At 40.4% G+C, this 15,023-nt stretch overlaps 1 protein-coding gene across 1 annotated transcript in view; it reads right to left on the bottom strand.

The window, feature by feature from the left end:
- The window catches only part of rptor (regulatory associated protein of MTOR complex 1), a 184,107-nt gene that overhangs the window by 38,724 nt on the left and 130,360 nt on the right, over positions 1–15,023 (bottom strand). Inside the window, exons 15-21 of the mRNA XM_022739982.1 lie at positions 14,666–14,740; positions 14,059–14,124; positions 10,151–10,342; positions 6,625–6,765; positions 5,643–5,763; positions 4,610–4,750; positions 1,915–2,070 (exon numbers count right to left, since the gene is read on the bottom strand). Coding sequence (XP_022595703.1) covers positions 1,915–2,070; positions 4,610–4,750; positions 5,643–5,763; positions 6,625–6,765; positions 10,151–10,342; positions 14,059–14,124; positions 14,666–14,740 — 892 coding nt within the window. The remainder of the gene's footprint in view (positions 1–1,914; positions 2,071–4,609; positions 4,751–5,642; positions 5,764–6,624; positions 6,766–10,150; positions 10,343–14,058; positions 14,125–14,665; positions 14,741–15,023) is intronic.

Here is a 15,023-nt window from a genome sequence, read left to right as displayed (position 1 = left end):
GTGAGAGAGCGAAAGTGTGTACACGACTTAAAAAAGCGTGTCCATGAGTGTGATTCCATCCAGATTTACACAACAGATTGTGTTAAATGTTAAATTTAACAGCAGAGGAAATTGGGCTGTTTCCTCAGAGGACCAATAAGAGGCTGAGCAGAACTTGACTGAGCCAGGTTCACCTAAAATAAGGTCCCATTCATTTAAGGAACAAATCAAAGAAAACATGCTGAAGAGGGTATTTCATTATAGTGCCTGTACCTACTTTCATGCCAAGTCAAATTCACTGTTCTCCAGGGCTCAGTTTCACGTTTCCATTCGATTTTCTGTTTCAACTCGTTTTCCGAAATGAAAAAAAAAGGAAAAAGAACAGAAAAAGGAAAGAAAAAGGAAAAGCACAAAGTAGGGCGTGACAGGGGGGCTGGGAGATTACAAGAAGTTTGCAACTTGAAATGCCACAATAACAAACAGAAAGAAAAAAGGGGATTCCCCAGTTTCACTTTCCCTTTTTCCCAGGGGGGGGCGGGGCTGAGGAGTGAGTTAATGGTACTCCTGCTCGCACACAAACTGGCTGTCAGGATGCATTGGTAGAGCCCGCCCATCACATGAGAGCACTGGTGAGTGAGTGTACCAGGAAAGGCACTTTAACAGCCTCAGGTGGCTCACAAGGTCTAACCCACCCCCCTCCCCACTGTCCTTTACACATCTGCAAACCTTCTTCACACTCGTTCTATTCTTAGACTGGAAGCTTTTCCTTCTGTCCCTGCTGTTGTCTGAGGGGTTTCACCCTCTCTAAGGATGGCCTGAGGTCTCTCTCTGGCGCCATCACATTCTCCTGGTCATTTTCCCCCCCCCCCCCATTTTCTCTCAAGTAGTCATGGGAGTGTTTGTTCATGAGATGGCATTTCCTGTGTGTTGAACCATGTAACACTGTCCCAGCTGCTGCCTGCATCCACACTGATGACACTACCAACCTCTAGATGTGCAATTAGCTTACTGTTCACAGAACAGACTCATAATGCAAAGTCAATATTATGATGACATAATTAATAAAAAAATAGCTGTTTAATTCTAAAATAAGATCCTCACAGTTTCAAAAACCACACAGCCTCTATACAATGGCTTTGGGCTTAATGGTAAAATTGATTAAGGTTGCTGTCTCACTTAAAGCTGCATTAATTAGCTTTTTGGCCACTTGGGGGCAGAACTCTACACACACACATTTGACATACTAAGGCATTATAAAGTTGATAAGGATAACATGTTAGCAAACACTCGGCTGTTTAAACATCCAGCCCTCACAAAGCAGACTTAGCATGAGCTAAAAGACTATAAAACAGAAAAGTTTGGAGGTAAATTGTCTGTGGGTTTGTCATTATGAGCAAATACTTTCGCATTACACATAGTAATTTGACCCTTTGTATATAAAAATATTTATTAGCACACCTTTCGTCCAGGTTCAGAGGACAGATTTACTTGTATTGTTTTAAAGCCTACTTCAGCAATTTAATGTTATACTTTATAAAGTTGGCAGACTAAAAAAACTTCACGAAAAACAAAAGCAACAGAGGACAAGATATCCCGACGTTTATAGGCTAAACTAAAAAAAAAGAAAGAAGCTAAATCATACATTTCCCATCATATAACTTGATGTCTTTAATTTGAAGTCTTCCAAACTCAGTGTTCCCAGCTGGTAACACAGACTTTTCTACAGACTTCACTGAGCTGCAACTGTTCTACTGTTACACAACTGTTTCCACAGGCTGTACACTCCTCATCATGACTAGCAAATGTACCTTAATGTCCAAAACTAGTGGAGTTATACATTTAGAAAAACATGAATGAGCAGCAGAAAAAGAGTATTTTGGAATGAAACACATAGATAGGCCCAGTCAAGCTACAGCCCAACTGACAAGCTATTACCTATGAGGGAGTTGAGCGAAGAATACGAGGAGACCCGTCGCATTTTGTCGATGGTCTCGAAGGACAGGATGTATTCATCGTTGTCGGGGCTCCCCAGGGTGCTGCTGGCGCTGCTGCTGGTGCTCAGGTTACCAGGAGAGAAGGCCGCCGGTCCACCTGAATGAAGGCAAACACGTACACATGAAAGCATTAGATCCAATCAGCGGAAAAATGAGCATTATAAATGCAATACCGGCTGAAGCAGAAGAAGAAGTGGCTCTTATTTTGTTTAGAAAGCACTTTAGCTGCTGTAAAAAGTGCTATATAAAACATCTTTATTGCAGTTATTATTGTTGTAAAAAGACAAAAACAAGGCCAACAGCCCAATCAAAAACAAATAAAGTGTGAGATGTGTAAGCAGTCCTTACACTGGAAGGGTACAATCCAACACAAGAACTTGCTCATAACTTTATTTCAGCTGTCAGGCTCAGTCATCTCCTGCTGTAGCTCTGCTTATCACCAAACATTACTCTGACTTATACAAACCCAAACGCCATGCATTCTCCACGCTGACTGCGGGCTGAAATGTGGAAATGGAGATTGGTAGAGAATGGAAATACGCTCTTCTCTTATTGATGATAAACACCACTGCATATTGGAATAAGCAGTGAGAGTGTGAATCAGAAATAGTGTCAGCAGTAGGTTATGCACTTCACCAAGTGCCAGTGATTTAGTGCCACTCAGGGCTTATGCATTACTCAGGCTGGCAGTGGTAGACAGAGGGCGGGCCGTTAGCTTTGGCTGTCTGAATCACTGAGAAGTGACAACCAGGAGTGAAGAGCTAAGTTTGGGTAGCAGGTCATGTCATTATAGCCTCAATAATAAACAAAATTATTTAGCTAAATATTAAGCTTGTGATTATTATTATGATTCTGTTTAGGAACAAAATTGTTTTATTTCAGTTGAACATTATGATTTGGTTGTTAAACTCTTTTACATTTTACTACATAAACTGAGAACTGGAACTGGAAGAAAACCCTCTAAGAGTGAGTCAATACATCTTTTAACATTTTATTTTATTTTATTTTTTTTATTTAGTTTAAATCACAGATTAGTGAAGTAAAAAAATAAAAAAAAGTATAAATATCACTTTTTCATTAAAGTTTTTCCTTTGTTTCGTTATCTTTCAGTGTTTGCATTTGTAGCAACTAGCCATTGTTTTAAGAGATGTTATAGATCTACAGGGAAACAACATAATATACTACAACAGCTCAGTTAGCTGGGCATCTATGAGAGTAGCGAGTGTGTCCCAGTGTAAACCCTCCCTGTTACAACTTTTTGAGCTCATTCTCAACAGGCCTGTAGTTCAGCACCATGGACAGCTCCCACAGGCAGACAGTGAGACCTGTAGTTCTTAAGCACTGATATGGGCTGAGCTGAGACAAAGGAGCGCAGCAGCATGTGTGTTGTCCCTGTTTCCACTCCCCTTGTTCTTGGTAAATTATTAAACAAATATTAAGTAAAATGCAAGACCCACTGGTTCCTGAGTCTGTATCACGTTGGTGTGGAAAGCTGGGGTGGAACTATGAGGTAATGAATCTGTAAGCCCAAGTATGGGAAATATACAGTATATAAACATGCAAAACAAAACAAGCCTCCAGTTTACTTTGGTGCAGTTGGTGAGTTTTGTCATGTGGACAGTCTACAGAGGGGTCTGCGCACATCCTCGTGGACATGGGCAGATTAAGAAAATTCACGTCACATGCATCCATACAGAGCTGGAACCACGAACTGTCCTTTAGACTGTGACGCAGAGGGACCATGGCCAAGATTAGAAGTGTAGTTTGTGCAGCAGCTACAAAACCTGTGGCCAATATCTTTAACTCCACAAAGCAGAACCCAACATTAAGTTAATAGAATAATAACGGTCAAAGTTTCTTCAAAAAGAAATTACTTTCATGTACTATGATAGATAACTTGGATTCAGCTGTGCTAAAACTAAAAGCAGGATAATTTGAACCCTGTGATGAATACACGAAAATAAGTAACTGAAAATGAGACATGAGCCACACAAAAGTTTCTGGAGTCTGAGGCGACAATAGACCTTAATTTAGGTAAAGTTTAACCCACTATACCCAGAGTACTACTGCTTCACCCCCTGATGCTGTGAGTGTCACTTTATACGGAGTGATATCACATAGTGAAGTAATGGTGGATTGGTTTGGTAAGGAGCCAAAGTCCTGGAGCATAATTTTGGAAGCCGAAAACTATATAAAGCTTGTTATACAACTAACCTGTGCAGTTGTAGTAAATGGTCTGTGTGTGTTCTGGCATCTATCCACAACGCTCACAGATGTAAGTGGTGCATCATGACAAGGATGATGACAATTTTCTGTTTACTTGTGCATGTGAGAGCTGGGTTGGGATGAATATCAACACTGCACAAACTGAACTATTATCTCTGTTTGGCAAACTGCTCACAACCTCTCTGCTGCTTGTGAAGCCTCTCATTAATGCTTACTGAGCTGCACTCAGGAATAGCAATGATAGAATGAGGAAGTTAGCCTGAGGTCAGTTGCATCCACAGTCCACAGCTGATGCAGTGGAAGAAAACCTGATAAAAATCTTCCACTGGTCTCTCCTTGGATTCATAGCTTCGACACTCAGCTCACTTCTTTGTCTTAATTCGTTCCCTAGTCAGTGCACTGTCTCCTACCCTCTTCATTGAGATTGAGGTTCTGCAGGCTCTTGTTCAGATTGCGGGCAGTAGTAGCAGCTCGGATGTTGGTGTAGGAGTTGACCGATCGCAGGCGTGGGATGGCCGGGCTGTCCCTCACTGGAGTCAGGTTACCAGGCTCTGGACAGAAAAACAGTACGCGCATCAGCTGTTAGAATGAAAAACACTTCCTGATCAGAGTGGATTCATTCAAGGGAGGTACTCCTCTCTCAATACTCAGAACTTTTTAATACTATTCAAACCGACCTTCAAAACAATTGAAAACTATTGAGAGTTTTTATATAAGCCTCCAATTACTTCGATTGGAAAATTTATTATCATTAAATACAATAACTAAGGGTTTAACTGCCAGATTAATTAGTTTGTCTATTGATATATCAAAAGCACAATGGGACGTCCTTGAAATCCTTGAACAAGAGCATGACTCCTCTCCCTGGTCTACAAATATTTTCTTTAACTGAGTTTTGAATTTCGCTGAAAAACTCAAACCCCCCCTTCTCCTGCCAAGTGGTTGAAAGATCACCTGTGACTGAGTAGTATCAACATCTTTACTCTTTATGATGTATTTCCTGTGGCTTATTATGTTACATTTTAAATATAATATTGTAGCCTGTTTGAGATGGAGGGATTGGGTTCAGAGGGCAGATGTGGTGTGTGTAGTAAATTGAGGCTTTCTTTCTGTGTGTTTGTGTGTGTGTGTGTGTGTGTGAGTGAGAGGGTGTGTGTGTGTGTGTGTGTGTGTGTGTGTGCCTGAATAATATTTTGTATATAACTTGGAAAATTAAAAGCAAAAAAAGCAACACTCATTAAAACCAAACAACAACTTCCAGTTAGTTTTCTGCTGGGTCTCTCCACACTGTAAAGACATGTCCAAGATTTACACGGTCACTACTAACGGGTGATGTAGTGATTTAATCTTAATCTGCTTCCACAGCCTACTTCAGTTTCCGTCAGCTTGTTCTAAAGTCCAGTCAGTTTGCAGATTCAAAGTGTGTGTGTCTGTCTACAGTACCTGCTGTGTTGGCTGGTGACGGCACTGTGTAGTTCTTCTCTTCCTCTATAAACTGGAGGGCAACTGTACAGAAGTTGCTTTCGTACTGGACCACCAGGTGACTCAGTGCTACGACCAGCTCCTGTCAAATACACGCAGACACATTTCAAACAGTGATCACTCAGTTCCTGTGGTTTTTTTCAAACTTTTTTCCAAGCCAATTGGGATTTTTCCAGGTATACAGTAACAACGGATCCATAATCCATACACTGTTTATCTCTCCTTGGTGATCTTGCTCTTACCAGTATGAGGAAATTAAAGTACAGACCCAGACCAGACAATATGTAAATGAATAACATTTTAACCACATTGCCTCCAGCTTTGTTTTGTACCCAGAGAAGTTGAGTTAGTTAAGAAGACTGATAACACTCATGTCTGTACATTGAGTACAGAGCTGTAGACAGGAGGTGACATAAAGACGGTAAGCAGCACCTCTAAAACTCACTTTGTTGTATCTTGTTTGGTTAATTCACACACAAATGTAAAAATGACAAGTTGTGGTTTTACAGGGAGTCATAAACAACAGCTCTGTCCTTTCTGCCAGTCTTTATGCCGAACTAAGATAATCACTTCCTGGTTGCAGCTCTGCACTTGACACAGACATGAGCTTTATCAGTGTTCTCATCCAACTCTCAGAAAGAAAGAAATAAATGGACTTATTTCCCAAAACTTTGAACTACACCTTCAAACTATGTTCTAAGAACTCCATTACATCTCTGCTAGTGAATTGAATTGAATTAATTAATACCAAGTCTTTCTGCTGCATTTGATATTCTGGATCACACCAGCATATTACTGGTTTTTGCTGGTCTGCAGTGGAGCAGTCCTCAATTCACAGCAAGGAAAGCGCATTCCTTACCACTGTGTTCAGTAGTAATACTTTCTATTTGCATATAATAACACCAGAAGCTGTAAGTGTTTTGTGAGTGGGTGTTGCAGTGACCTTGCGGACCACAGGGCTGCCATCATTGATGAGCTGGGCCAGCATCATGGCCACATTATGGTCAATGGTGGTTGAGTGGTCCGTCCTCTCAGCAGAATTTCCCACAAAAGTTCCCAGAGCGAAGACAGCTGCACACCTCACCTGCAGCGACACAGACAGTAACGCTTTCATCTTATACTCCTCTTACTTCAATACAGCTGTTAAACACAAAACATGAGGTTAAAACTTCCTGAGACGGCGGGATATTTTTTTCCACACTAATCTCCCCTCAGCACAATCTTTATCAATTGTCAGAAATCAGTTTGTAGCCATCTACCATGAAAACCTAATATTTGCTTGCCAGACGGATTCAGTGGATGACAATTTTAGAGATAATTATGGTTCAATTTTCTCTCAGTGTATCAGTATGAAATGCAGGGGAGATTATCGGTGCTATGTGTCCTGGTGAGCTGCTTTTTGTCTTCATTGGATGTTTAATCCATATTTGCCATCGCACAGACGAAGTTTTCCATGAGGCATTGGATTCACAAAAGGAACCAAATTACAGCACGAGAATGAATATTTAGTTGTGTTGTTTGTTGTGGCGACAGAAAAACATTTTTGCAGACATCAGGATGCATCATCACAACCACCTTTTAATCTTGTGATGCAGCTTTAGTGCAGCAGAGAGCTGCTTTGATATAGTTTGCTCTGCTCTAATTAAAATGATCAGCTGAAACATTTCAGATGAACATGTTGTAATTTTCTTCCTAAAACCTGGAACAAAATAAAGTTATAAAAGTACTGTGACTTGAGAGCTAATTAGAAAACAAGAATGCAACACTGGAGAGCATCCTAATCTGCCATCACTCGGACACTTTACACTGTATATGCACTGGAATATAACACAGTGAGAATACCATGAGCACCTGTTCTAATACAGTTCAATACAACAGCCCTTCATGTACACTCAGCCCTGCACGCAACAGACTTTGTCTAAAGTAGAAGTTTTTCTTCTTTTTTTGTGCAAAATTTCACCTTTGTAATTTTTGTCTTTCCACATATGCAAACTGAAACAATTGAACATTAGGACTTAACAAGCTATTTGTAGTTTTGCTATTGCTACATAGCTAAAGTTAGCATTACTGACCAGTCTTGCCAAGAGCTTCAGCCATCATTGCATTTACAAGACAAGACGTTATAATACTTCCTCTGAGTAGCACTTCTTCCTCATGGCAGACACTACAGTGACTCTGTATCGGAAAGTGACGAGACAGTCCGACCAGGCAGAGCTAGCTGGTTAGCATGCTAACTTCGGTACAAGAAAAGAAGTGATAGAAACACAAGCAAAACAAGAGGGTTGCTTTCTTTCCACTGCCGGAGACAGCTCTTGGTGAGTAAAGGAAGTTTGATGCTGAACATTTCTTCTAGACTGATAAGTGAACAGCTGTTAATGCTAACAACAGCTATGTGGCAATAGCAAGACTAACAAATAGCTCTTTAAGTATACTTAAGTATAGTTTTTGTGGAGGATTTTCTGAGCACTGAACAGAGGGCAACACAGCATAAAACAGTATTACAACAATGAATACATTACACTAAACATACACTAGAAAAGAAAAAAGAAAACTAACTAACTCTGCACAAAAGAGCATTAACAATATCCAATTAAGAGGTACATTCAGGTTTTTGAGTCTTCAAAAACATAACTATCAACAAAATGTCAACAAAAATATTCAGTGTGTGTGTGTGTTGTAGTGAGTTGCATGCTGTGACTAAATGACAGTGTCATCTTGGTTCTGTCCCCTCAGACTTAATTAAACTCTGTGCTTAGTCGCTGATCTCTGCTCCTCTTTCACATTCTGTCCCCTCAACTACTCATCACTTTCTTCAATCTTCTCCATGTGGCTCTGGGGGAAAGCACACACACACACACACACACACACACACACACACACACACACACACACACACACACACACACACACACACACACACACACACACAGAGGTACTACAGCATCTGAGCTGTCTCAATCTAGCACCGGAGGAGAACTTTAAAATGTAGTCATTTAACTGTAAATGTGCTGTTTCTATTGCACCGTTTGATGCAGTCAATTATGATCAGCCAGTGAGAGTCTCCTGTGACCTTGAATAACACTGAAATTCTGAATGCAAAGTAAATGAACAACCTGGAAAAACAGCTGAAAAAAAAAAAACACAAGTAAACGTGTGTTTGTTTGTGCGGGCGCAGACAGATGTGTCTGCAGACCTCAGTTTCAACTCTATGGTCAAAGCAGCTGTCTGTCCAAGGGAAGGAGGAAGATACTGGTACAAACAGATGTTCCTTGTGTGTGCATGTGTATATTACTGAATGCAAATTTGTGGTGTGTGTGTGAGTGGGGGCACCAAGTGTCTGGGTGAACTTCAGGGCAAACTCTGTCTCGCTGTCCCTCTGGTCGGCACACGGCCCAGTCAGATGCTGACCATCACAGCACAGCGGGTCCAAACTGTTTGGATCGGCTCTGTGTGTATTTTATCTTCCACAAAACTGGCTCTTGTTAGTTGTAGTAGTGCCACAGGATATCAGTACACCAGAGGAGTCCTACAAAATTTTCCGTTGTTTTCAGTGTATTTTTGCTCTGGTTTGCAATACCACATTTTGCTCTGTATTCAGTAAGGTGTGTGTTCTAGTGGTACTGGTTAAGACCCACAGCTGTCGAAAAAGACTTATAACTCTATTACTTGCAACTGTTTATGATAAATATAAAAACTGCAGCTTTATAAAATATGCATGTTGACGGAACAGAAATCTAAGGTCAACATTTTAAGATCTGGAGATGCCAGTTAACACTGAATACTACAAAATACTATAAAATAAAAGTGACTGTAATCTAGTAGAAAAATACTTACTTACATATGCCCCAAAATTCATAAATTCTGGATTAAGATTCACTGTTATGTTATGTAAGGTTATGTTATGAACATGCAGTTGAACTTGACTGTAAGATGTTTTTCTGCTTTTCTGCCATCAATGTAGGACTGAACCCAGACACCAACAACAACTGGACAACACCTGCAGGGCCTCCTTCTCAGCACTGGGTGACAGAGTTAGTTAGATGCATTGGGATATAGGATGTGTAACAGAAATATTTCCCTGAGTATGTATATTTCTTTTAAAGAAATCTGCTTCTTTGTGAAGCGAAGGCTAATCCTTGAACCAACTAAAGAAAATGAAAATAAAAAATAAAGATTTTTTTTATCTAAGTGTTATTACCTGTGACAGCTATGCAATCTACTTTTCTCTTGTCAGCTCTAGCTGCAAAAAGGACTGAACATCTCCACAAAAGGATCTAAATAAGTTACCTTGAAACAAACAGCAAAATCTAATGCAAATGATGCCTGACAAGCTTATTTATTACAAATAACTTAAGTGTGATTTAAGCACTTGTAAAGATATCATGGCTTCTTAATTTGCTCCTGCTGTAAGGGTCAAACATCCCTGCTGACTTTTTAAATGTATCAGGACTCTGGTATTAACCTCTCACCTCAGGGATGGGGTCCGACAACAGGGTGTACAGCTTCTCGTGGGCGCTGTCTCGGACTCCACACCAGCGAGCTGGGTCGAAGTTCTGCCAGATCCGGCCCAGGCAAATGGCCACCCATTGGCGGAGCAAGGGATGAGGGTCTGACAGCTGCTCCAGGCAGTTGGCTATTAGGTTGCCCTGGAGACAGGCCTCCTGGTTGGAGGAGAGGAGGGTGAAGGAAGGAGAATTGAGTGCTGCAGAATAACGAGTGTGAGAGATGTTACGTTATTCAAATGTGTCCTTAGTGTTATTGGTTTTAAAAAGGGGGGAATACCTGTGGAGAACATTCAGGAAATATAAGAAGATTTTAAGGACTGTAAGTTATGAAGTAATAACAATGAAAAGGCCGTTTGTCTTAGACATAATTTCCCTTGAGTCACTAACTTTTACAAACGCTCACAGACTCTGCTCTGTTGTCCTTGTAGAGCAGTCCTGGACAAATTGTGCTAGCCAACAATGACCTAGCAGTTTTTAATATTTCATAAAAGGACGATATCAGCATCATATATCAGTCTAACCCTCCTGAGCAGCATCAAGGCATCAGGCTGGGAGCCGACTTGTAACTCATTACCCAGCTAATCACCACTAACCTGTAACCTCACTCTGTGTGATGTACAGAAAGATTATGAGGCTCTGCAGCAGTACAACTTATTCCCTTGAACCTCTTCAGTCTTCCTAAAATCTTTTTTGTGAACAAAAGGTAACTGGTCCATCAAGGTTTGCGTCAGTGCGAAGGAAAAGCTGGAATGCTTTATTCAAAATCCTTTTAAACTTTCTTTTTGATTTTTTTTTTATTTGTGCAGTGCATTAACAACTACTCTCCACTCTTGTTCCCAGTTGCCTTTGTCTTTCTTCTTTTCATGAAGTGACACAAGTTCACTCTTTACTTGATTGTAATGGATGTTAAACTTTTGTAGAAGTAAGAAAACGGACTTGTCCAACATTATGAAAATCAAGTACAGTCACTAATAAAGGCCTTGTTCGAAATTATCTTTACTAGAAAGGCTCACATGGTAGAGTCAACATAATGTACACTTCCTGGCCCTAAATCTCATGCGATCCAGTGCAACTGCTCTGTCACATATTTTCCCTTTACCAAACTTATAATGGTCAGTTTTTGTTAAAACTTACAACAAATACAACTAAATGTTTATTACCAAGGTCGCAGTTAGTGATGGAGTTGAACTGTACAGCATTATACGGAAATGTGTTTCCAATATTCTCCCTTTATGTTTGTGAATGGGGCAAAAAGAAACAGTAGATACAGCTCAACATAATGCAGTGCAGCAGAATGCCCCCACAGCGTAACACAGCCACCGGATCCCCTCACTGCAGGGGTCAAGCATTCAGGCCTGTGTACTAAGAGAACTTAGTGTACACCACACATGTATTCGCCCACCTATTGAGAACATGGTAAAGGATGACTCATCTGATCATATCACTTTTTCCACACCTCTGTAGACCAGTGCGGATAGTGTTCACACCACTGAACTCTCACATGTGCATTCATCTTTGTAAAGAGGGGTTTATTCACTGAAACCTATTGTAATAGGAGACACAGTCTGATTATGTCCTGCATTGACATTCTCAGTCACCCGAGGAAGAGCTGCTCTTCTGTTTCTCCTTACATATCGCGCTAATGCACAAACATCACACTCATCAAATGTGTGCTGTCGACCACAATCTTTGTTACTGAAGCTCCTGCCATCCTTGCCCCAGCAATGAACCCTCTTTCAAAGTCACTTAGATCTTTTACTCTTGCCATCTTGATACATAATCATATTTAACTGGGCCTGTTCTGCATTTTTATTCCTGCCACAGAGCATGACTGGATGTTAACTGCTTAATTGTACCATGCAGTGCACCTGTGTGGAAGCATCTGCATTTGTCGTGTTTCTCGCTCATTGAAAATGTTTCCTTCTTCACCGTCTGTACAACCTCAATAATAAGCACAGAGTTAAATTAAAACCTCCGTCATTCATATACTGAACTTTATCATCTTTGTAAAGGTGGAATTTATGGCTGAGTTGTATGGGCTCCAACTAGGGTCAAAAAGATTTTGAGCATGTAAAGTGATGTTCACGGATAATTCCAGAGTTTGTAATTGAAAATGAACCTTTGTAAACCTGTAAAATAAATCACAGCCCAGGTGGGTTAAACTAGGCCTATATCTAAAATATTGATAAAGATTTAATGTGCTGTGTATGTATGCAAACTCACCTGGGTTGTGGGAGAGCCCACAACAGAACCACCTGCGTTCTGATTAGACTCTGCTTTGTGATTGGATTGTCCAATCAGATTCAGGTGTGAAAACAGGGTCAAAATCAGTTGTAACTGGAGCATCATACAAAGTGTGACTGAGTTTTACACACAGTTTTTTTTGCTTTGTATCTGTAAACATATATTCACAGAAGCACTTCTTCTATTACAGTGTCTATGTATAACCTCACCACCGATATCAGATGTTCACAGTTTTCATTCACAGTGCCTCTTTTTTTTTTCTTTTTCTATTACAAATCTTTTCTGCATGTGCACAAACCGAATATCTCATGAAGATTTATTCCACAGGTTTACAAACACTGATTTACAACTATAAACTGTGGTAAGTATTGGTGATCAGTTTAGCGCGAAATCTTGTTGACCCTAATTTAAGTTTTTGTATTGGATTGTATTATATTTTACAAGTAAATAAAGTGGCCAATGAATGTATATTTCAACAGCAAGAATTCCGTCAGTACAACAGTATTCATGTCATTCTCACCGCTCTGCCGCTCTGAGCTTCTCTTTTTAACAGAAATAATATTAAATCACTTCTACTTTGCCATTTTTTCGGTTATTGAAAATTATAAAGTCCCTTCTGTGTGACAACAACACGATGGTCACGCGCTGAGGTGTCTCGACAACAATCAGCAGTGACTCGTGGCCCCGTCTCTTCAGCCCCCTCTACGTTTCTCTACGCGCCTCAGATCGCTCTTGCATTGGTCACTTGGCTGTGATTGCTGCTCCCGGCTGAACCCTGAGAACTGGAATATTAAGACGCCAGTGCTCGGTGACGTGTTTGTAACAGCGATACAGCAGTAATGAGCACTGTTGTTGAAAGTAAGAGGGATAAATAATGGAGATGTGGAGCAGGCAGAGTCTCTCTCTGTAATGTTGGGTATCATCTATTATTTACAGGCCTGTGAGAGAGGCAGACGCATTAAGTACACAGTGGTATGGAAGAAGAATGGGTGTTTCTGAGCTTGGGAGCACATATAGCTTTTCTGATTTGTTAAATTTATACAATGTCAAGAGAGAGAAGTACTGTAAGGTGGTGAAGAAAGAAATGAATGAGTCAAATAACATTCACAACTAGATTGAAAAATAACTGCAGAGAGCAGGATTGTGGAAGCGAAAAGGAGTGATGGTGGAATATTTCTTTGTGGAATAGTGTGTCAAGAAGTGTGTGTGAGTGTGTGTGCACTCCATGAAATGACAAGCTACATCATCCCAACATCACACCCTTGGACATTTGATCAGCGTCAGACACAAAAGGCTTCTGGGATTGAACACCGGAGGCCAGGAGCAGACCGAAGTGACACTTGTGGTGATAAAGTGTCACCAAGGAGGTGGCTGGGACGGAGACGGAGATTATAGAGGGGACTGTTGGTGACAAAATGTCACATAACCAATATCTCCCGGAAATACACAATGGACGATAGAGTCATCTCTCAAAGTGACACCTGGCCCTGAAAGAACCCGCCTTGGTTCTGGTGAGGGAAGTAAATGAATAATTTGGTACATTCTCCCTTTGGGCTTCTAGCAAGCATACAGACAGCAGTGTGAAAACACACACATATACAAATATGCTCATACACACACTCTCGTACCTGTCCTGTGTTGTAGCTGTTGACTATAACCGCCAATATGAAGACAGCCATTGTTCGATGCTCAGCCTGAAACAGAGAAAGGTGAGGTTGAGACAGAGATGCACTTCCTCCTACAATGTAAAGCATTCACTGAAATAAGAAATGTTTACTTTAACCACTTTAGTTCTGTAATCCAAACTTCAATTAACTAAATGATGTTTCAAAATTAAAATACTCCTAGGAGAAGAGGACAGGGAAGATTTTGCTGCCCAATATACTATATATATATATACAGTATATATTTATATATACTGTATATATATCAACAGGCCACAACCTGACACCTAAACACACACACGCATTCATGCACTCACACACATGCACACACACAACTGTCATGCCAATAAAGCACCTTTGAATTTGAAAGGAACTTTGAGATCTCATTTGATGTAACACTTCTTTCTGAAATGTTTCTGTTGAACTCTTCAACTCATGTCAGTAAAGTGACGAGTTAAAGATCAAAATCAAAGAGAAAGACAGTGATATGTACCATTATATTCTGTTCAAGAAAAGACCTATGTGGGTAATTTTCTTCACAAACGTGTTGACATGATTGGTCAATACTCACTGGCATGTAATTGTCGGCCAAAACTGACAGGAAGTACTTGTGTCCGTTGTCTTTTACCAGGTCAGCTTGACATGACTGCAGAGACAGAGGGAGAGAGAGAGAGAGAGAGGAAGAGAAGTGTGCACTTTACTGCAGATGTTGCTTAAGTTTACTTTCCACTCATAAAGCAGTTCTGTCATAGAGAGTAGTTGGACATTTCACCCTTGGTAGCGCCTCCATACTGTTGATTGTTTGTATTGAAAAATTTCTATGTAGGTGTCATTTTCAACAATTTCGTTATTGTAAAAAAATGCCATGACTTTATACTTTACATGACTCACAAAGCAGATTACTTTGAGGCACTTACTGCATTAGGCTT

This window comes from Seriola dumerili, unplaced genomic scaffold (genome assembly GCF_002260705.1).
Source record: "Seriola dumerili isolate Sdu_G_001 unplaced genomic scaffold, Sdu_1.0 BDQW01000050.1, whole genome shotgun sequence".
Lineage (NCBI taxonomy): Eukaryota > Metazoa > Chordata > Actinopteri > Carangiformes > Carangidae > Seriola > Seriola dumerili.
The sequence above is the reverse complement of the archived record's forward strand: the minus strand, read 5'-3'. Positions and strand labels throughout refer to the sequence as shown.